Source organism: Mesoplodon densirostris, chromosome 1, assembly GCF_025265405.1.
Source record: "Mesoplodon densirostris isolate mMesDen1 chromosome 1, mMesDen1 primary haplotype, whole genome shotgun sequence".
NCBI lineage: Eukaryota > Metazoa > Chordata > Mammalia > Artiodactyla > Ziphiidae > Mesoplodon > Mesoplodon densirostris.
This window is the reverse complement of record NC_082661.1, coordinates 29,198,187-29,220,705: the sequence shown is the minus strand read 5'-3', so window position 1 is coordinate 29,220,705 and position 22,519 is coordinate 29,198,187. Positions and strand designations below refer to the sequence as shown.

Here is a 22,519-nt window from a genome sequence, read left to right as displayed (position 1 = left end):
TGAATTGGTTAACCCGATGATCACCCCTATTCAGTGGGACTAAAGTCTAGTCCCGGGTCTTCGGGGGCGGAGCGTAGGGTGTAGAACTATAGGTTACCATTAGGAGGCGCTCGCCCAGGGCTCGGCTCCGCGTTCTTAGTGTCTGGAACGCTCTCTCTCGCAGCCTAGCACTATGGTTTCCGTTGTGTTTTCCCCGGAATAGGCGGAGGTTCCGCTTCCGGTGGGGCCGTCCCTAGCGGCGGAGATGGCGGCGGCTGCGGCGGAGGCTTCGGCCTCGGGCTCTGGAGAATCCCGAGAAGAGGCTGAAGCCCCCGGCCCCGCCTGGGATGAGTCCCAACTGCGCAGTTATACCTTCCCGACCCGGCCCATCCCGCGTCTGAGTCAGAGCGACCCCCGGGCGGAGGAGCTTATCGAGAATGAGGTAGGGGGCGGGGCCGCGTCGAAGATGGGGTGGGGGATGGGGGAAGGGACCAGGTTGGGAGGAGAGGTCAAAGGCGAGTGGTGATGGAAGGGAGGGGTTGTGGACTTGGCCGGGTTGTGGACTAGGGCCTAAGGGGAGATGGAGAGGGAAGCGAGGAAAAATGGGACTTGCGGGGTTCGTGCTGGTTAACAGGAGAAGTAATTTTGAAGTTGGGAAGTATTGGAATCTTGGGACAAGAACCCACTAGCTCCTTGGGACGACTTAATTTGTTTTTTCCACTTAGGAGCCTGTGGTGCTGACAGACACAAATCTTGTGTATCCTGCCCTAAAATGGGACCTTGAATACCTGCAAGAAAATATTGGCAACGGAGACTTCTCTGTGTACAGTGCCAGCACCCACAAGTTTTTGTACTATGATGAGAAGAAGATGGCTAATTTCCAGAACTTTAAGCCGAGGTCCAATAGGGAAGAAATGAAATTTCATGAGTTTGTTGAGAAACTGCAGGATATACAGGAGCGAGGAGGTGAAGAGAGGTAAATTCCCAGGTCGTGGTTTTCCACTGGATCTAGGGCATCTATTCTCCTTTCCTTTACTTATCTGAGGATGAGTTTTCTAGCTTGAGGGATGATGGAATGACTAGACTTGAACTGTGATTCTCAAGTTTGTTGTCTTCATAAAGGGAGAGTCACCCTTGCCTAGCAGAGTCAGGTAGGTGAATGAAGTGAGTGAAGTTGTTTGGGTGAAAGCTGTGATGAAGCTGAAGGTATATGCCTTATTCAAAGTGCGAAGTCATTACTTGACTCTTGTTTCCATTTTGGAGTGCAGTCCCAGGGTTGCCAGATAGTCTGATTTTTTCCAAGAGAAACCAGAAATCAGTATTGTTATTTAAAATCTTTTTGAGTTTTAAATGTGGGCAGCTAATTCGTATTTTTTAAAATGCTGCAAGAGGCCAATTTAAAATATCTGTCAGTAGATTTCCTGAGATTATGGGTTTGGAGCCTTTGTCCTAAAATTTTTGAATGGGGGCAGTGCAGGCTGAAAAGTTGTATAGGTGAGGGTGGGGAGAATATTGATGTGTTGCGTTGTATTGATGGTAGCAAACACAAGACATACACACACACGGGAGTGACTCTCTTTACCTTTATGTCTCTTTATGAGGGCAGCCTCTTATGTAGGTCCCAGACAACATTCAGTCCTACAGAATAACATTGCCTCTGGGGCATTGCTGTCACTGAGTACTTGATGGTGAATGACTCTCTCCGTCTCACATTTGGTGCCCAACCCTGGGCTTTTCTTCACTCTCCAGCCTCAGTTCTCTTCCTGACTCTGTTAGCAGTATGTGGCAGAGTGAAAGGATTTGAAACATACTTTTTAATTTTTTTTTTTTTGGCTTCTTGACTCTTAGCTATTGTCATAATGATGGAACTTTGACCAGAAGAGTTTCCAGAATCTGAACTGTGGTTTATTTGTTCTTTATGTCTTATAGAGACTGGTTCAGTTGAATCATCTCATGCGTGATGTCCTCAAATTTACCACAGTGCGTGCGCGCGTGTGCGCACACGCACACATGCACCCAATGTTGAGAAGAGAGATTGATTTAAATGATGCTGGTGGAGTGTAAAGCTATTGATTGAACATATGCATGGAATGAGCGTGAGATAAGACACGAGTCCTCTGGTTCCTCAGTCACTTTAAGTTTCTTGCTTCCTGTAGTGAAAGCATTTTGCCTAAGTCTGAACTATGAGTGTAGTCTGTACTTTATGGGTGATTTAAGGAAAGTTTTTTACTATTTGCAAGATTTGCCCTATCAGCTGACTTTAGCACCAACCAACTCTATTGTATAATTGTACAGCTTGTTATGATTCTGGGGTGAAGGGTGTTAGGATCCTCTTTGAGCTCTTTTGAGGATTTTCTGTTAAGGTTTCACAGGAATTGCTTAGATTCCTGTTTGGGGAGTGTTCCTGACTCTTTCAGAGTTACTTGAGAAATATTTGTATGAACATATGTACATCATAATCTCTGGGGAACATTCCAAGGTTGCATTGGAGTCTTGAGGGTTCCACGTCCCCAAACAGGTAGCTGTTTCCAACTTATCAAGATTTTTAATTAATGTTGCCTTAAACATTGTGATTCCAGGCACTGGGATACCTTTGAGCTTTTGAAGTAATGCTCGCAGGACCATTACTTCTTTTTCTTCACGTTTGCCCCCTAAATAGTGTTTCTTCTGGGGCTTGATCAAGTGTGTTTGGCTTTTCATATCTATTAAGTAACTTCTTACCTTCCTCAGGCATGTTAGGGGCCCTGGGTCTGCAGAAAGCTTAGTGAGGTATTTTTCTTCAGCTATAGATGGCTGCTACAGATAGGTGGCTGAATCAGTTAAGATAAACTAGGCTTCAGTCCAGGGCTCAGCGACTTGAAGCAACAAAGGTTTATTTTTCACTCATGCTACATGTCCAGCTCAGGTCACCTGGATACTCTACTTACGTCATCTTTTGCACTTTGGGACACAGATTGCTCCAGCAGTTGCCATTGGAAACTTTGCAATTGCTGTGGCAGAGGGAAAGTGATGTGGTAGTGTGTACTGGTTCTTAAAATTACAGTTTGGAAGCAGCACCAGTCACTTCTGTGGACATCTCATTGGCCAAAGCAAGTTATATAAGCAAGCCTTGCTTCAAGGAGGTGAGGAAGAATAACCCTTTCACAGGGAGGGAACTAGTTCTTGGTGAACAATAATACGAGCTGCCAAAATGCCATCAAGGGCCAAAGGGGATGTCTCGCGCCCCAAGAGTTTCTGGAACAAGGCTGAGTCATCATTCTAGGGTCTGTGGGTAGGCTTCGAGGAAATCTATGAAATTATATTAAAGTGCAATGTGTGCATTTTTATGGGGAACCTTGCTTGGATTCTTTTTTTTTCTTGGATTCTTAAAGGATTCATACTGTGACCCAGAAAAAGTTAAGAATCACTTCTCTAAAATATAAAATTTGGTGTTGAACAGAGCTCAGAGATGGATAGGTAAGGATTCAGTTCTGTGAGAGTCCCATGACTTCACCTGTTCTTTGTGGGAGATGTTGGTATGGCCTTGGGTTTGGATTTCCAGGTATGAGAGGCCATACCAGGGACAGTGTGTACATGCACTAATGGGATTTTCTTCTTGGGGAACATAGGTTGTATCTGCAGCAAACACTCAATGACACTGTGGGCAGGAAGATTGTCATGGACTTCTTGGGTTTTAACTGGAACTGGATTAATAAGCAACAGGGAAAGCGTGGCTGGGGGCAGCTGACCTCTAACCTGCTGCTTATTGGCATGGAAGGTAAGAAATCTTTCAGAAAGCAGCATGGCTTGGGGTCATATGAAGTGATTTCTAAACCTTTCCCCACCACTTGTTCACTCCATGACTTTCAACAAGTCGCGTAACTTTCTTAAGTCTCAGTGTCCTAATTTGTAAAATGAACACAGTAATATCTTATAATTAACTATGAAGATTAAATGAGATAACATATGTTATGTCAGGTACTCTAAAAAGCAAGTTCCCTGTTCCCTTCCTCAGCTGCTGTGTGAGTATATATATTCACATATTAGGGATCTCTAAAATTCTGCTGCTTTCTATTGGATCTGTCTATATTCAGAAGATTTTTATCCCAGTAGAAGAGGGAAACATTTTTCCAATGTAAATTGAACCTTATCGTTTGAACAGATAATACATTAATGGGGTTAAATTCAAAAGGTGTAAATAGGTATGTAGTGATAAATCTCTCTTCCATTTCTATTTCCCAGCCTCTCAGTTTCCTTCCCTCCCTGGAGGCACCATATGTTATTAGTTGCTTGTGTATCCTGCTAGTGGATTTTACACGTACATAAGCTAATATATGAATACTTTTTTTTAAATAAAAAGAGGAACCTTTAAACTCCAATCAGGAGAAAGAGAGCTACTTACCAGCCAGGGTCATTGTCTTATTCTTATTTTTATTTCTGTCACTTGCTCAGTGCCAGGCCCCTAGTAGATACTTAGTAAATGGTGAGTAAATTGGGTTGAACAAGGAAGCAGAGTAATTACTCATTGTCATTCACCACTAGGCTCTGAAGTCTCTTCTTCCCCTTTAATTGTCCTTTCTTCAGATTTGGGTCCTTTGGTGCCAGTGTTAATAAAAGTTTCCAGCAGTGCAACTTATGAATTGACCCTTAACCTGACCCTTTGAAACAAACTCTTGCTTGACCTGCCAGGAGCCAGTTCTTGTTTACCTGACTCTGAATTTTTATGTTGCCTTCCTATCCTGTGGTGTAGAGAGCAGGGAAACAGATCCCTCAGGTAGAGATGAAAGAGCAAGTCTCCTCTGAGGAGGTATATGGATCTCTGCACTTAGGAAAGCAGCTGTCTTGGCCCACCCAGGCAGACCTGGGGAATGTTTTCTAAACTCCATTCCCTGCAGAGGTCCCTTGATCTCTCAAGGATTGTGCAAAGGATAAACATCAGATGCAGCCCCACTTAAAAAGAGTAGATGGAGCATACATACGCTAGGGCAGAACTAATTCAGGATGGCATTTTAAATAATTTGCCTTATTCAAAGTATACAACTCTCTTTAGGAATCTGATATGCTTCCCTCGATGAGAATCAGCAGCTCCAGTGTTGATCTAAAGAAGTGTTGCAATCCCACAGGTGTGATGAAGTGGGAGCAGAGATTGAGAATCTTTGAGCTCCAAAAGAGCTACCCAAAGCAAGTACATATTCGTACAACTTCAAATGACTGATTAACTCCATCAAAGAAGATCATGCATGCATTGCTGATACCAGTCATTTCAGTTGTTTCTAACTCTCGTTTTTTTGCTGCCCTTGAATTCGTGCCATAGTCAAGAAGAGTACAAGTACAGGTTCCCCTCAGCTGTCTAAAAGCAGAGCATTCCTGTGAAACCTTCTATAAGCCGAGATGATGTAAAACAAAGAAGCAATTACTTTAGGACACATCTTGCTAATGGATGCACAAAGTAAATCGAGATAAAGCACAGATGCTCACAGACACAGTTCAGAGCTATGGTGGCTTGATACTGAGATGCTGGCTTGATGCTGAGATGCTGAGTGTAGTTTCCAGGGGAGGAGATTGGCAGTGCCACTCTCACTGCTTGTGCTTGCTGCCTCTATGATGGCTCGCTGCAAAACAAACACTGAATGATATTTTTGCCTTTTTTTCCCATAAAAATGAAAATCTTCTTTGGATTTCTTTCGGTTAGCAAAAACAGGTACAAATGTAGGTCTTTTGTAAAAGCAAAATGACGTAAAGCGAACTTTTGAAAAGCGGGGCGTACCTGTGCAGAGTATATTATTTTGCCGTACTTGTATCACTTTGATGTGCAGTTGCTTCCAATAAGGGCAGCAGTCATCATTTAAGAAAGTCTACTTTGCTAATTGATGGTGAACTCTTAGCCAGTAATGTTTGCTACTAGACTTATCACCCATTAAAAGTGTAGCACCTAATTGTCTGAGAGCTGTAATTACAGTCTCCCTGATCTTGCCTGAAATTTTGATTTGGAGCCCTTTGCTGAGAGGGCAGGCTGGGTTTCTCTCCAGCACTGGGGCCTATGTTCCATCCTGTGCAATAGAGTTACTGCTCTGAATAAGAAAATGTCTGTCTTCCTACAGGAAATGTGACACCTGCTCACTATGATGAGCAACAGAACTTCTTTGCTCAGATAAAAGGCTACAAGCGATGCATTTTGTTCCCTCCGGATCAGTTTGAGTGCCTCTACCCATATCCTGTTCATCATCCATGTGACAGACAGAGCCAGGTGAGCTCGTGTGGTCTGAGGAGGGTGTAGAACTCCTTTGAGATCCAAGGCTGGCATGTCTTTCCCCTTCTCTGTGGAGGTATGCCAGGTTTGGACAAACTCAGAGGACAATTTCACAATGTAGTTTATATATTCCAGGTCCCGGTGGTGGTCCCCAGATGTTTAGGGCAGACCCCATCACTGATGCTGGTGGACTCTGGTTATTCTGTTTGATTGAATTATAAGTTCATGGAACAAAATGTGTATGTCTCCACTGGATTTAATAATTGTTTACTTTTGTCATGGATGCTGCTTTTTGATAAAGAGAAGGGTGAATAGAATTGAGATATGTCACTTAATGTCTTTTCTGGATCTCAGTGAGGTGTGTGGTTGACTTTGTGGCCAACCAGAGAGCACCTCTCCTTTCTTGAGAAAACCGTTTAGCTACCTCGTGTAGAAATCTTTGCTGGTTAGAATATGTATTTGGGGAAAAGTTTCTGAAGGTCTGGGTGAAGGATGAGTCCTAATTCCTCAGATCTGCAGGCCATGAGTGGGTTTTCTGACCTTTAAACTGTGATGATTGGCTTCTGACCTCAGGAGCACTGAGGCCTAGTTTTCTTTATCATTTAACATTCAGCAATGCCTATCTTCTTAGGTCGTTCTCTGAGAGAGTTTGTGTATGTTTGATGTGTGTTGTGTCTTCTGCTGGATATAAATTCTAAAGAATTTTTTAAGGCATCTTTCTTGACTACCAAAGTTACTGATAAAAATTTGGTGATTGACTGATTTTTTTTTTTTTCTCTTGAACCTCTCAGGTGGACTTTGACAATCCTGACTACGAGAGGTTCCCCAATTTCCAGAACGTGGTTGGTTACGAAACAGTGGTTGGCCCTGGTGATGTTCTTTACATCCCAATGTACTGGTGAGGATGGGGCTAGGACTGGGGGCTTTTAGGGAGTGCTCTTTCCCATTCCCTGGAAAGCCTTATCCATGTCTCTTCTTTTGAGTTGTGGCAGGATTGGACTTAACGTGATATACAGGAAGGTTGGCATATCCAGATGATGAGCATACTGAACATGGGGGAAATGGCAATACTGTTTCTAGACAAGATGACAGTTCCTCAAGTCCAAAGAGATCCCAGAGGCTTGAGGCTAGAGAAACTGTTCTTGACTCTTTGGTATTTGAAGGGTGAACACCACTGCCCCTAGCCCCAGGGTGTGTTTGATAGGATGAGTGTGAAGATACTGTCTTCATTATATCCCTTAGCAGGATTCTACCTAGTTTCAGAGGATCCCTCCCTCTGAGAAGTATTGGTGGCAAACAGGAGCCTGTTTATTTTCTTGCAGGTGGCATCACATAGAGTCATTACTAAATGGGGGGATTACCATCACTGTGAACTTCTGGTATAAGGTGAATATGGTTTTTTTTCCTAGATGGGAGTGGGGTGAGGTAGGTGTACTAAATTATTTAGGGGCAGGGTGGAGAGGTTGACTATCTCTGGAAGTGATTCCCAGATCTTTGGGGGAGCTGGAGAGGGTGGGGTTGAACTGGGTTTCTTAAGGGAGGATGGTGCGAGGAACAATGGGTGACACTGAAGCCTGCTAAAGACATTTCCTGAGCTGCTGCTTCCTTTGCAGGGGGCCCCCACCCCTAAGAGAATTGAATATCCTCTCAAAGCCCATCAGAAAGTGGCCATAATGAGAAACATTGAGAAGATGCTTGGAGAGGCCTTGGGGAACCCACAAGAGGTATGTGGCTGCCCCAAGGTGGCACTCCTGTGACTCTGGGCAGAGTGACCAGGGCAAGTCAGGATTGGTGTCACAGTCTCTGTAGCTCTTCTGTTTCAGTATCTGTTGTCCTGTTTCTTCATAGAGGTTATGGGTATGTTCAGAAAATCCTTGTTTTCTGATGAGAGCTGGGCTTGACTGGCGGATCAATTATAATCTGTTCCATGCTAGTAGTAATGTTCCGCATGGGGCTTGTGTGCCAGCTGGGGACCCCCAAGGGGATTCTTTTGGAATGGGAAGCGAGCGGTAAAGCATCTACTCACACGCTCCCAGCCGTGCCAAGACTGCTCTAGGTAATGTTGAGACCTGCTTCCCACGCAGGTGTGCCAGTGGCCCATTGGGTAAAGGGGGGAGGTTTGTATTTGTAATGCTCTTACCTCTGTCCTGTGGATAGCCTCAGCATTCAGAGCACCTGTGGGCTTGGGAGGTCGCACCAGCCCCGATTACAAGTGATCTTTTCAGGATGTAGAATCACTTGAGACTCTTAAGTCACATTTACAAAGCATGCACGTAAACACTCGGGGTGTCTGGGATTATTAGCTCCTCTGACCTTCTGTCTTTCAGTTTGGTTCTGCTTACAAATGTAGGGTATTGTGAGAGGGAAGGTAATACAAGATGGACCCAGAGGAGAGGGCCATGCTCCAGGATACTGGGTTGACTGCTAGGAAGAGATTTGGTTAGAGGGTTTACAAGATTGAATGGAAGCCTTGTCCTTGCCCTTGGCTGGACATTGATGTCTCCAGACACACCTCATCTGGCTCCAGGGCTAGGGGACAGGCAGTTCTGACTGGCTCCTCATGTCTTTTCACAGGTGGGGCCCTTGTTGAACACAATGATCAAGGGCCGATACAACTAGCCTGCCAGGAGTCGAGGCCTCCTGCCAGGTGACTGCTAGCCCGTCCACACCGCTTCATTGATGAGGACAGGAGACTCCAAACGCTAGTATTGCACGCTGCACTTAATGGACTGGACTCTTGCCATGGCCCTGGAGGCAGGTGTTTGGGGCAAGGCAGGGTGGTTGGCACTCCACTCCCATTCGGAGGGACTTCTTACCCTTGCCTCTGTGCCCCAGCACCTTCCCTCTCTGCCCCCTAAAGTCCTGCATTCAGTGTGTGGAGTCCCCAGCTTCTGGTTGTCATCATGTTGTGTGTTAGTCTGTCAACCTTGGGATGTGTGTGCGTGTGTATGCTTGCACACGCGTGTATGTATTTGTTCCTTGCTCCCTCCTTCTGGGTCAGGATGCCACCTCTGGCTCTCAGCTCTGTCTCCTGCAATCTCAGTGCCTCAGCCTGAGAGAGAGGAGATGTTCTTGGACGCCCATTGCATCTGGGCTACAGGGCCACAGCTACCTAACCATGAGGTCAGTCTGCCCCCTCCCAGTTTTCACAGAGTGAGGCTCTAGGCTGTTGGGAATGGCTACTGAGACTCTAATGGGGAGAGGGAGAGTGGGGAGGTTGCCTTTGAGAGCCTAAATAGCTTCCTAGGAGAGTAAATTAGACAGGGTTCCAACTTGAAACTTCAAGCTCAAGCCATACACAGAAAAGAGCCTTGGGACACAGAAACCAAGGATTGTGCTTAACTTACAAATTACAGACACATACAGCTTCTCTCTTTCAGCACCAGCTCTTGTTCTCTGTCCTGGGTGCCAGGGGAGTCATCCTAGCAATGGCTTCTCTAGGTTCTAGGGGTGCAAGCCTCTGTCTGGATGTGTGTGTGGATGTCTGTGCCTGTGTGCGTGCGTGTGTGTCCACACTGGCCTGCCTCTCTGCTTACCAAGTTTCTACGGCTTAACCTTGTCCAGTGGGACATACAGCGGGAGCCCCAAGGCAGTGCTGCCTGACCTGGTCTAAAGCTTTTAAACTCATTTTTAGCCATTGGATGTTGGTCAGGCCTCGCTGCAACCTGCCTGAGGCCGACTGGCTAGAGCCTCCAGGTCCTATGACCCTCCCTGCCCAGGCCACGTCCTCTGTGTCTGTGGAGCTTCTTGGCTCAGGAGACAAAATGGGGTCAAGCCTAGGCAGCTAACTCACCACATGTCGTCCACCTCATGGCAAGGGTAAAAATGTAGCCTTGCCTCTTAAAGCCAGCGCCTCTGCCAGACCCCGCTGTAATGTTCCACAAACACCCTCAGAAGTCAGGGCAACTGGTGGAGCATGGAGAGGAATTTCCTTTTCTGTTCATAGCTTTTCATGGGAACCCCTCTCAGGGCTGCAGCTGACAGCTGGGCAGCTGTGCATTGCACAACTCGAAGGGCCATCATTCACACCTGTATAATGGAAGTGGGGCCCCTGGGATTGGGCAGTGTGATGGCCCTGCGTCTGCTCACCTCCACTCCCATCTCCACGCCCCTTCTCTCTGGAAGGAAGAAGGAGTTGGAAGTCTCTGGGTTCATTTTTTCCTTTTTTTTTTTTTTTTTTTTGCCAAAGGTTTACTTCCAGTGTCCGAGCTATGGCTCTCACCCCCAGAGCTCAGTTTACAGTTACAGTGCACTGATGGACTGAGAGGATGCATATGTGTGTGTGTGCATGAGCGCACTTGTGTGTATTTTGGGGAGGGGTGTTTATTTTTAGTACCCCATTCTGGGGTTCTCTGATGCAGTGTGGGTGTTCAAACATGGTACCTTCTCAAGTGTAGTTCTTTCAAATATAGCCAATGCTGGAAAATGTGATTGCAGTGATCTCCATCCCTCCATCTCTTTTGGGAAAGAGGAACGCAGCAAAGAAAACAAGGCAGACAAAAGATAAATTGACCACAAAGACACTTTGAAATATAGCACGTTATTTTCCTTCTCAGCAGCTCTGCTGCATCCCTGGCTCATTCCTTAAAGGTGTGGGTGATGTGCAGCAGGGAGGCGTGGTCTCTCAGTTGCTCCTCTCTGGGTGCTGTGCCGACCCAGGTCTGCACGAGGGGGAGGGACCTTCACAGGTTGGGTCTTGATCCTTGGGTAATGTCTCTGGGTTCATGTCCAATAGTGATCCCTGATTATTAGACACCTAATGTGTGCCTGGTGCTTTTAGTGCAAGGTAGGTATTCCCATTTTTACAGTTCAAGAATAAGCAGTTAGTGGCAATCAGGATTCAAACTTAGTACTGTTTGGCTGCAAACCCCCTGCTGTTCTTTTCCACCAAACTACATTGATTCTCCTACTGTACCTCCTTTGGACTACAGGCAGCAGGCAGTGTCTAGTACAGACAGGCTTAGCCCAAAAGGATACAGAAGATACAGCTCAGGGTGAAAGCTCTTCTGGGCTCCAGCTAAAGACTTCTTGGGAAAACTGCCAGGAAGCCATATTATGAGTTAAGAGTTCTGGAAGAAGTTACAGGGAAACTGAGTTCTAGATCCCATTGGTTACTTGTGTGTCCTTGAATAGGTCGCACAGCTTTTCCCAGCATGCTTCTGCATCTGTAGAATTGAAGATCTAGATCTAGATACTCACCAAGAACTTTGATTCATGTTCTGCTGCCTCCGTTTCCCCCAGTGAAGAGGCTGAGGCTCTTCCCTTCACATACCTAGGTTAGGGCTGTTCAGGCTCAAATCCTACTCGTAGCAGAGTAGAACGTTTCCGCTCTGTTGCTTACTTCTAGCTGGCAGTGTGAGGGCAGACACGTGAGAGGAAGTTGGGGGTTTGGGCCTGTATGAGGGTCAGCCATGTTGCAAGATCCTATTTTTACACCAGCAGGCACAGAGGAAACTACTCTTTTGTGAAGTCAAATATTTGTTGGGGGGTTGAAGTTTGGGGGGTGGAGGAAGGGCTGTTCTGGGCATCAGTTGAGCAGATGTCCAGGATGCCTGGGGGAGACCAGCTTCCCCTACAAATCAGAGCTCTAAATTACAAGGTTTTTACCAACGCGAACAGTTGGGGGAAGTCGTCTGCTCTCATTTGCGTAATGGTTTCTGTCACTGGTGATTAGACACAGGATGAAGGAAAAGAAATTTGACAATTAGGAACGAGCGATCATTAATCTGAATCTGTTAGGAGACGGGGGGAAGGATCCTTATCAGTGGGCCAACCCAAAATGAGGAGACCCTCCCTCTGCCCCCCAGAGATTCTTGGGCCACATACCCTTTCATTGTTCCCACCATAAGCTGAGCTGTTATTTTCTTAGCAAAGTCAGGTGGGCCCAGTCCCCAGGCTGAGGTGGATACAGGAACAGACATCTAGAGGCATGAGCCAACAAAGGGTGTCAAATGCAAGTGGTAGGGCAAAGAATAGCAAATAGAATGGTTTTGACATGTGTATGCTGTTTGTGGAAAATGTTTTTGTAATCGACACTCCAGATACCCCACCTGTGACATGCGTTTGTTACATTCCTGCACTGCAGGGTGTGGAGAAAACCTCTTTTACCCTCCAGGAGCCTCTGCTTAGTTGGAGAGGAAACTGCATGAAACACTCAGAGCTTATGAAGCCATGTGTGGTGCACCCTATGAGGACAAGATTAGAGACTGTTGAGAGAGGAGGAAGATCAGTAGAGAGCAAACCTCAACCTCCAGGCTCCTCCCAGCCCCTGGGCTCCCCAGGGAGGACTCTTCATCCTAGGCTCCCAGCAAGGTTGATTCTGTCCCTCCCCCCTCGCACGTCATTGCAGCTATAGTTATGTGGAAGGCACTGAGACCCCTGCCCAGATGTGTGAGCAGGTGATGAGATGAAGTAACAGGCTGAGTGTTAAGGTGTGGAGAGTCCCAACTTGGATCTTCTCAGGTCTCCGTGTCACCTCCTCTCTCATCTCTGTCTCTTCAAACATCACGGACAGGATTTGCATCCGTTATTTGTTTCTCAGTTTTGTGGCTTATATGTTGGTGGGTTCCTTAGATTCGTGGCTCCCTCAAGGATTGGAGGCAGGGTTGATGGTGGTGGTTGGTTGTCTCGTCAGAATGTGAACTTCCTATGGGTAGGGCTGTGTCTCTCCCCTTGGTAACTTTCCTACCTCTGGTTTGTCTACCCTTCATAATCCAATGCAGGGTTTAGTAGGGCTGCAGAGAGTGGCCCTCAGGGACCAGTTTTACCCAAACAGGGTGGTTACTGGGATGCTCCTAAGAACTCATGGGCTTCCAGAGGCCCTGGCCTTTCTGCCCATGTCATCTTCCCTTTTTCCAGAACGTCCAGTTCTTGCCCCCCGAGTCCCTGCCTACTTCTCTGGTATCCTCTCAAATTGCCTGCTCTAAAGAGCTGTTCCAGCTTCCTTTTCCATAGTCCCCCCAGTTTCTCCTACTTATACTCTCCCTGCCTAGGCTCTTCAGCAGCCCCTTCACCAAGGTCCTTTTTCCTAAACAGTTGCTTTCTCAGAAGCTCCCTGGCTGCAGGTGTTTGGATTGACTTTCTTTAGGATCCCTTTATCTTCCTTTTCTGATCTGCAATAATTCTGTTCACCCACGGTTAGTCCATTTGTTCTGTCTCTGCTCTGTTCTCTTGCCATTCGTTTGTCACTTCTGTACGTCCTGGTTTAGCTTTTCTCACTCTGGGAGCCCTTTCTGCTAGTCTTCAGCCAGTTCTGTTTAATCTTCATAGGACTTAGAATCTTCAGCGGAGCCCTGCTAGCACTTTTGGTGCATTTCTGGGGGACAAAGCCTCAGACACTGGCAACCTTGAGGACCAGGGGTCTGTGGTTAGTGAGGCCTCCGGAGATGGGTGAGATGAGGGAACCTAGAGAATCATGGACAGTGGAGAACCAGTGAGGGGAGATTGAGCAGGAAACTCCCCAGGAGTGGAGCTGGGCCTGGCAAGCCTGGAGGGAAGAACTGAAGTTTGTGTTTCCACATACATGCATCTCTGTGCCTTAGGGTCCAGCAGTTCAGGGATGGTGGGTGTTTTGGGAATGTCTGCTAATTTCTCTCAGGTGTCTTTGGTGATGCTCCGAGTCACCAAATTTGTCTGATTTCTTTGTTTCAGTGTTTGCTGGAAGGGAAACAGCATATTGAGTAGTCACGTGTCAGGAGTGGAGGTCTTCGATGAGAAAGGCCCTGGAAGCTGGGGTAGCAGGAGATGGGCCCAGTGGTCAGCTTATATACCCAGACTATGTCACTTCACTCCTCCAGGTGTTTAGTACAATAGCTGATTAAAGAAGTTTAAAAAAAAACTGGGCCTTGCCTTCTTCCCCACCTGAAATCTAGTCTTCAGGTGATATTTTGGGAAGGAGCATGTGCCCTTTAACTTCCAATGAGAAACAACCTAACAATCTAGTATAGTGTATAAAAACATGGGTTTGGGAGTTAGATGTATTTGGTTCAGATTTCTAGCTTTGCTGCTTATCAGCTGGGCTTGACCTTGTAGATTGACTTGACCTCTCTGAGCCTCAAGTTTCCTGAACTATAATGGTATGTGTGTAGGGCAAGGTGGGTGTTGAAAATATCTACCTCAGGGCTGATGGACTGATTGAAACAATGTTTGTAAAGCTTTACTACAGTGCCTGGCAAGCACTTAATAAATAGCTGTGGTAGTGGTTGTTATATTTATTTTGTGACTTATTCAGAAACTTGATTTCAGTGATTCCCTCCCTCTCAAGAAGAGCATAAGGAAGAATAAGGAAATTATGCTGGAGAAACTCATATTGAGATGGGGATAGATAGAAGAGCCTTGGTATCTAAATCCACCCTAGAGGGAGGGAAACAGGGAAGAGTCTGATGCCTTCTACTTGGTCAGCCAGACTTTACCGCTCTCATCGGCCCAGGGCCGGTGTGAGAAGCTGTCAGGTGTGAGGTCTCCTTACGCTGTGTGAGGGGTGAGGGCAGCTGGGCGAGTTCCCATTACACCTGGAGAAGCTGTTGCCAACCTCATACCATGAAACACCACAGTAGTCAAATCAGGCCCACTTGTTTCAATTTTATGGCATGCTCTTCCATGTATTTAAGTTACATATGTGTTAAGATTATTTTAGGACAGAGGGGCATTCCGAAGAGAATTCAGAAAAATATAAGACTGGAGTCTTAATAGCTACCATCTGTGGAGCCCCTGGAGCATTTGTTTCAGGCCCAGTTCTAGTCTCTACCCATGTGCTCTCAGTTCATTGGGGGCGTCAAGCAGGCAGTGTTGAAGGTTTGCAGAGGAGAAGCACCTGACAAGCTCCTTTGTTCACAGTAGGCTTCTTGCAAGAAGTCACATAGTCTAAGGTGTTATCTGGAAGATAACCAGGGATTGGGGAGGAGTAAAAGGCATGTTTCTTTTCTGGCTTCTCTCTTCCAGTTCCAAAGCAAGCACTCTGTTCCTCTATGTTTAAGGGTTTTAAGAATCACTCGTAGGAAAGAGCCAGACAGTGGACCCCCAAAAGAAGAAAACCCTTTGGTTAGCTACAGAAACATTTGAAAATCATTTTGATTGTCAGCCCACGTTTGTCCTGGAGTGCAGATGGATTGGACTTGCTCAGTTGTAACCCTTTCCCTGACTGCTTCCATAAAAGACTTCATTCTGGCCTCTGGAGTTTCACCCTGCCACCCTACTTGGAAGCGATGCTGGATCCAGTTACTTAGACATCAGCCCGAGAGGTACTCTGGCTGCCTGGAATTCTCAGCCTCTTCCACACTGATATCCCACTGATCTCTTAGGTTCTTCCCCCACTCCCAGCCACTCCCCTCCTCCCCACTGAGCCACGCCTCTCTGCCCCTCTAGCCACTCATATCCTCTTGGGTCTGACCCTGGTCTCCAGCCCCATGGATGTAGAAGACCTCTCTAGCTGGTGCCAAGCCGTCGGCTTCAGGCCATTCTGTAGTCACTTCACAGTCACCTCTCCACTTTTAGGTTTCTTTCGCTCTGGGCCTTGGAAGCCTTCCCTCTGGCCCAGAAAATGTTGCTGTGTTTTATTCCGTTTACTTAAAACTTACTTGGTCATTGAGGTCAATCCTGCCCTTCAGGGAAGCTCTGCTTCTTATCTCCATATCCAAGCTCTTGAATGTATAGTGTATGGTGCAATATAGAGTAGTGGTTGAAAATGAGGACTTTGCATATTTGGCTTTGAATCCTAAATCTGTCATCTTATGTGACCTTGGGCAAATGACAGACTACCTGAAATTCAACTTCATATGTATGAGGATAACATTATCTACCTTGTCATGGTTAGGTGAAATAAGGTATGTAAAGAAAGGCTCAGCAGGGTGACTATTCCATAGCAGAGACTTGATTGTCATTGGCTTCTAATGGCCCCAGCCTTGTCTCTTTTAAAGCCTTTACTTCTCGTCCATGTAGCTTTCTGACAAAGGTCCTGTGTCTGTTCCCAGAGCAAGTCTAGTTGTCAGGTCGTGAGCAGAGATAGGAGCATAAATTTCTTGCTCATGTTACCATTCCCTACCCCTTCTCGGTGACCTCCAACTCACAGGACTCTAATCTACTATGCTGCCATTGCTGAGGAATGATCTAACATTTCTTTTTTATAATATTAGAAATACCTGAAACACTGTCATTGAAAGTAGAAGACATCAGACCTGCTGTCACCACGGGAATAAGAAGCACTGGAAGTGTGTGTGAGCTGGTGGCACAACAGGTGTGAAGGAGGCGCAGCAGGCAGGGGCACAGGAGACAAGGAGATGGGCACAGAGGCCACACAGTAGTCTAGAGGCGGCAGGGCCACGGGCCTGTGAAGTTTCCCTCCAAGTTTTTGAATAGCGAGCTTTTGACTGAGCAAAACCACACCCATTTTACAGTCAGTATAGTCATTGTTCTTACAAGGGTTTATGTGGTGTTTTGACAAGAATGGAGACATCGGATGTGACTCCTGGGTTTGAATCCCTATTGGCCGCTTCCTAACTATGACCTCTTAACCTAAGTTAAGTCTGTGCCTCCGCCACTTCAGCTGTGAGGGGTGGAAAATAGCGCATGGCTTGCAATATTGTTATGAGCGTGTGTGATGATGTTTTTAAAACACTCAATTCAGTATGGGCACTCAGGAAATGGTTTATTATGAAGACCCAGTGTCTAGTTAGTGCTTGGATAGCTGGGCTCTTTTGATCCTACTCTGACTCAAGATAATGACACTTGAAGTGGAATCACAGAAGAGATGACTTGGGGTGGGGAAGCAAAATGAAAGAGATCACCAGGTCGTGGAAGAGACTGAAAGTCTGTGAAAGGCAGATAATGGGGACAAAGGTGGTCTTGCTAGGATGGGGTCTTAAGGAGCAGAAGCAGAGACCTAGGTTCTGGGTTACCATCTGATCCCCAGAATGAAGGAAATAGGGCAGGAGGATGTCTATGGGGGACATGGTGCGTCTAAGTGGAAAGGACACAAGGTTCAGGGGCCACGAACCCCTATGTGAATCTTAGATGTCCTTTTTTCAGGCTGGGTGACTTTGGGCACATTTGCCTCCATGCTTCAGTCCCTCATCTTTAAAAGTGGTCAGTACTATCACCGCCTCCCTTACAGGGCTGATGGGACAACATACGTGAAAATTCTGTCTAAATTGAGCGCTATATAGTACTTGTTGGGTGGTGGTTTAGGAGAGCTTTCCCAGAGTGGATGGGTCATAGAATTGCAGGAGTTCACAGATAAGAGCCTCCCACATTTCCAGCAGGAAACAGTAAAGCAGCATTTCTCACCAAAACACTGTCTTTCACTGTGCCAATATTTGGTCAGGATTTTGTTTTGGTTTAAGAAGGAAAAGCAGTGTGCTGAGAAAGGGCATAAGTTTTGGAGTCCCATGGATTAGGTTTGAATCTTGTTTTCACCATTGCCAACGCTGAGATGGTCAGATTACTTACTGTCTCTGAACTTTGCTTTCTTAACAGGCCCCTTCGAGTGGCTATTGGGAATGAATGAGACAGCTCAAGTGAAACATCTCAGTGCCTAGTGCCTCCCTAGTAAGTGCCCAATAAATATTAGTTCCCTTTCTTTCATTTCTTTTCCCTTTAGGAAGCAGCTAATTTACCCAGCTTAAAAGGGACTCAGTTGTCCATGACTTAGTGTGAACAAGTAATATCAGAATTCCCTTCTTGTCTAGGGTGAGATTGGTTGTCCTAAGGAGTGTGAGTGTGAGTGAGGAAGAATCATGGGAGAAGGCGGCAGGACTCTACTATGTTGGAGCTGGAGTAGGGGTCCTTTGGTCATCTAGTTGGTGTGGGGGTGAGTGAAGAACACGTGATGTTGAGAGGTGAATTTGAAGAAAGAAGGTGGGTGCCGAGTGCTAGAGGGAAAAGCCAGTCTAGGGGTTGTGTGGAGTGGAGGACAGGACAGTGAGCTATGGATGAGATCAGAGTCCTGCCAGGGGAACCTTAGGAATTGTGACTACAAATCAAAGTTGTGAGAGAAGTCCTGCATTCAACCAGCTGTCATCTTAATACCTCTGAGAGTTGTGGTCCTCCCAGAAAGGAAGAATATGAAAAGAAAGCAGAAATCTTCAAGATGGAAAGACTTTTTAAGTGTTTTCAGAGCCAAGGAAGTGCACAGCCTAATCAAGGTATCTGACAGCCTAGGTGGGGCTCAAGATGTCTGACTAAATGCAGTTGGGTATTGAAGCGCATCAAACTCAGGGATATGAGCTAGGTGACCACCTTCGTAGGTCTTAGGTAATGAAGGCCCCATGATAGGGCTTTCAGAGACAACAAATAGGAATCTATGGGTCCCTTCTTAGAATCCAGTCAGTAGCATAATCAATGTTTCTGGTTGTTTTACCATCTCAGCCATCTGAGAAGGCAACCTCCAAAACATATGTGCAGCATCAATTGTTTCCTTGATAGGTAAGCATCTTTTAACTCTGGAGAACTTAGAATGAAGGATAGGCATGTTTAAGAACATGGAACCTGCAGCACTACTATATTTGCTCTAAGGAATCTATGCAGTTTGTTTTTAAATCCTTAACAGAGGAGAATTTGCCTTTCAGTTTGATAGGTTTACCTTGTAATACCAACTAAAGAGTGTTGAATAATTTATTTAGACTTGAATTTTAAGTTGAAATCTCGCCAAGTCTCTATATTGTTTTGGAACATTTAAAATGATTTGAGATTTGCTGTATTTATGAACGTAATCTATTGGCGATATAATAATTAAGTACTTGGGAAAGTTTGTTTTAGTCAGGTAAATGAAGTACTTAAGAAATAAAATATATTAACCTCACATTACTCCTTTGTTTTATAAACAAAATAATAAGGTTTGTAAGCTGAACTTCACAGCTTAGACAAGAACTAGGATTTTGAATATGTAACTTCGAAAACTGAATATAATTCTTAAAACCAAAGTAATTTCTGGATAGTTATTTCTACACACAAAAGTATGCCTCATGGATATCAAACACCTCCCGGGGAAACTCTGCATATATTATTACCAGAGACCCAGTCACTTACCCTCTCTAGGTACCAGTCGCTCTCCAGGCACTGGCAGCAGTTAAGATGGCCACCGTGGGTCAAATCATAGCTACAGACATAGTTTTTGAAACTTTTTAAAATTGGTTGGCAACATTTATGATAAACTTTAAAAACAAAAGCTTGGGGCTTCCCTGGTGGTGCAGTGGTTAAGAATCAGCCTGCCAGTGCAGGGGACACGGGTTCAAGCCCTGGCCCGGGAAGATCCCACATGTCGCAGAGCAACTAAGCCCATGCGCGACAACTACTGAGCTTGCGCTCTAGAGCCCGCGAGCCACAACTCCTGAGCCCGTGTGCCACAACTCCTGAGCCCGCGCGCCTAGAGCCCATGCTCCGTAACAAGAGAAGTCACCACAATGAGAAGCCCACGCACTGAAACGAAGAGTAGCCCCCACTCGCCACAACTATAGAAAGCCTGCACGCAGCAACGAAGACCCAATGCAGCCAAAAAACTAAAAACTAGATAAAAACAAAAGCTTTTGGCTTTTCTGGAAAATTAGAAGATCTGGCAACAGTAAGATCCCGTTTCCCATAGGACAGCAGTTGGCCAGAGCTGAGTAGCTGCCACCCCTTTGGGCGTGTCCTTCCCATTTGCCACAGTCACCACTCTTCATTTTGGTACCTAATACCTGGTTTATCTCACCTCTGTGACCTGAACTAGAGGTTTTCTGAGGTTCCTAACAGCAGATTGATAGCTGGGGGAAGGGCTCAGGAAAAGTGCAGTCCCTGCCCTCCTCTCTATTCTCATCATCCCCTCTGTCCAGGCTGTCTTTTCCCAGCCACCTGGCCCCAGGGCTGGTTTCAGCCCCTAGAGGAAATACGCAAGACGTTCCCAGGCTCAGACTTCTCTGTGTTTGCTGCTCTTGTCTATAACCACACTGGTTCCAGAGATTCTCTTGCCCAGACAGTTTGCCTGGACTCTGACCTCATGTCTCAGTTCCTGTGAACTTCCTGCTTCCCTTCGTAATTTGACCACAGCCTCACTCTGGTGTGTGAGGGCTCCCAGGCTCTGCTTTATGAAGCTCCTGTACCTGATTATACCTGGTCTATCAGGCTTGGTTTTGAATCTTCTGACTCAGACTCCCAAATCCCAACCCCATCTCCACCATCACTGCTCACTCTCTGGGCAGTGTGGTTACTCAGCTGAGGGATGGAAGATTGTTGAAGGTTCAGGAGACATGGGAGGTGAGGTTGGAAGTGTTTGCATTTTCAAGAGAAGCATGGAGGCAGAAGCCAATCACAGTTTAAGGAGGCAACCAGTAGAAGGGTTTTTAGGTGAGGGAGGCAACTGAGCATAGTTGTAGGCAGAGGAGAAAGCAGCAGGAGAGAGAATTCAAGTGCGAGAATAAGGCCTCAGAGGAGGCATAGGGTGATAGGATAGGAAATAGCAATAGTTGGTGACTCCCAGGGAGATTCTGAAGCTCAGAAACATCTTAACACCTCAAGAGATGTAGGAGTGGGCACTGTTGGAAGTCTGTAATCCCCTAGAGTGAGGGTTAAGTAAAATGCTGGAGGTTTGGAGAGTAGAAAGGGCATGGCCATGGTGTTGGGGCCACAGCATGGGGCAGGAGAAATTTCCAGCAGTGCAGCCAACAGCCTCTCACAGTATCTGTAGACACAGTAGAAACATCTGAACCAAATGGTCATGAAGCTTGGTGAAAACTAGACCCAGTGAGAGTTGATTAATGGATCCACGTCAGCCTGTACTAGAGGAAGGTCTCCAGTAGTATGTTTTAGGGTTCGGTCTGGGCCGGTGTCTTGTCTGACATTTTTGACAACTGACCGAGGCAGCAGGCTCATCCAGTTTGCAGGTGATGGAGGTGGGACGGGCAGCTGACACTCTGCATGAAAGAGTCAGGAGTCAGAACGATTTCAGCAGGCTGGAACACTGGGCTGGAACCAACAAGATTAAAGTTAACAGGGATAAATGTAGAGTCCTGCACTTAGGTTAAAACAAAATCAATGACATAAATACCGGGTGGCGGGGCGGGCCAAGCTTGACAGCGGTTCATGAAGAAAAGACCTGGGGGTTTAGTTGACTGCAAGCTCAGTATGAGTCCACTGTGTGATGCGACTGCTAAAACCTCTAATACAATCACAAATTGCATGAACCGAAAAGGAGCAGCCAGATCAAGGGAGGGAGGTACCCCACTGCTTTCTGAGATTGTCAGGCCACCTCTGGAATACTGGGTCCATTCTGAGGTCCATTTTTTTAAGGAGGTCAGTGACAAATGAGAAAATATTTTGGACAAGCAGCCGGCATGGCATTAGGCCGGAATACTGCCAGAAACTTTCCAGAAATTCTATGGTGCTGAGGTTCTGGGATGAAGGGCAGGAGTGACCCCAGGCAAAGACAGTTGTATCTGGAGCACTCTTCTGGTACTCGGGAGAAAATAGGGGGACCTACTTCTCCTCACTTCCTGTGGTACCCAGAGGCATTGGCCTGTGAATTTCATCCCAGGATTTCCTGAACTCGGGCGATTAGGGGTTACTGAGAAGGGGTCTAGGATGGGGATCAGTGTGGGAGTGGGTAGAAAAATGGGGCAGTGTGGTAGGAAGGAATCTGCAAATTTGGACCTCAAGCACCACCTCCCCAGCGCCCTTCCCCAGGACACGTAGTCCCCACTTTGGTCACAGCGTGGCGCCCTCACTCCATGTGGGGATCCTGAGTCAACAGCAGGAGCCCAGTGGACGGCCAGGCTGCGGCTGCACTTCTCACACTCCCCACTGCAGGGAGCCCACGGGGCCACTCGGCTTAGGTGCGGCTGGCCTGGGACTCCTGGGTGGCAAGAAGACTCACAGCACAAACACACATGGAATTCAGGTGTGTCTCCTATTAACAGCCAAGCATTCCTGCCTGAGCTACTGTGCGCGTGGCCTCTTGTCTGCCCTGGCACGGAGCCCAGGGTGCAGAGGGCTGCTCCTATGGCAGGAGGGTTCCCTGGCACTGAGAGCTCCATTTCTGTGGGGTCATGGACCAACCTGAATCCCCTGCCCCTGGCTGGCTGAATGACTGTCACCAGTTTACCTAAACTAAGTTCTGTTTGTCTTGGGTTCCTTAACTGTTTGAAGTAGAATAACACTGCCAAGTTCATAGAGTTAGGATTGAAAGAGTCATCTGGGGCAATGATTCTGAACTGATACAGGAATCACCAGAGGAGCTTGTAGAAAGTGCAGATTTGTGGCTCCACCACCAGTCATTTAGTAGTTCTGGATGGAGCTCAGGAATCTTTTTTAGCCAGCTCCCCGGGTGATTCTGATGTCCATGGCTCT

The 22,519-nt window shown here is 46.5% G+C and overlaps 1 protein-coding gene across 1 annotated transcript; it reads left to right on the top strand.

Moving 5' to 3' along the window:
* Nucleotides 1–207: 207 nt before the first annotated feature.
* Nucleotides 208–8,931, top strand: HIF1AN (hypoxia inducible factor 1 subunit alpha inhibitor). The gene is made up of 8 exons (XM_060100701.1): nucleotides 208–421; nucleotides 705–955; nucleotides 3,588–3,736; nucleotides 6,060–6,205; nucleotides 7,000–7,106; nucleotides 7,531–7,594; nucleotides 7,822–7,932; nucleotides 8,783–8,931. Exons 1-8 carry the CDS (start codon nucleotides 245–247, stop codon nucleotides 8,825–8,827), a joined length of 1,050 nt encoding a protein of 349 aa, XP_059956684.1. The 5' UTR covers nucleotides 208–244; the 3' UTR covers nucleotides 8,828–8,931.
* The last annotated feature ends 13,588 nt before the right edge of the window (nucleotides 8,932–22,519 follow it).

What these genes read in the sequence shown, in the direction of transcription:
- HIF1AN (XM_060100701.1), top strand. Translation starts at nt 245, where the DNA reads ATGGCGGCGGCTGCGGCGGAGGCTTCGGCCTCGGGCTCTGGAGAATCC. An exon ending in GAGCGAGGAGGTGAAGAGAG is followed by an intron (nt 956 to 3,587) that starts GTAAATTCCCAG and finishes TGGGGAACATAG; the next exon opens with GTTGTATCTGCAGCAAACAC. An exon ending in CTTTACATCCCAATGTACTG is followed by an intron (nt 7,107 to 7,530) that starts GTGAGGATGGGG and finishes ATTTTCTTGCAG; the next exon opens with GTGGCATCACATAGAGTCAT.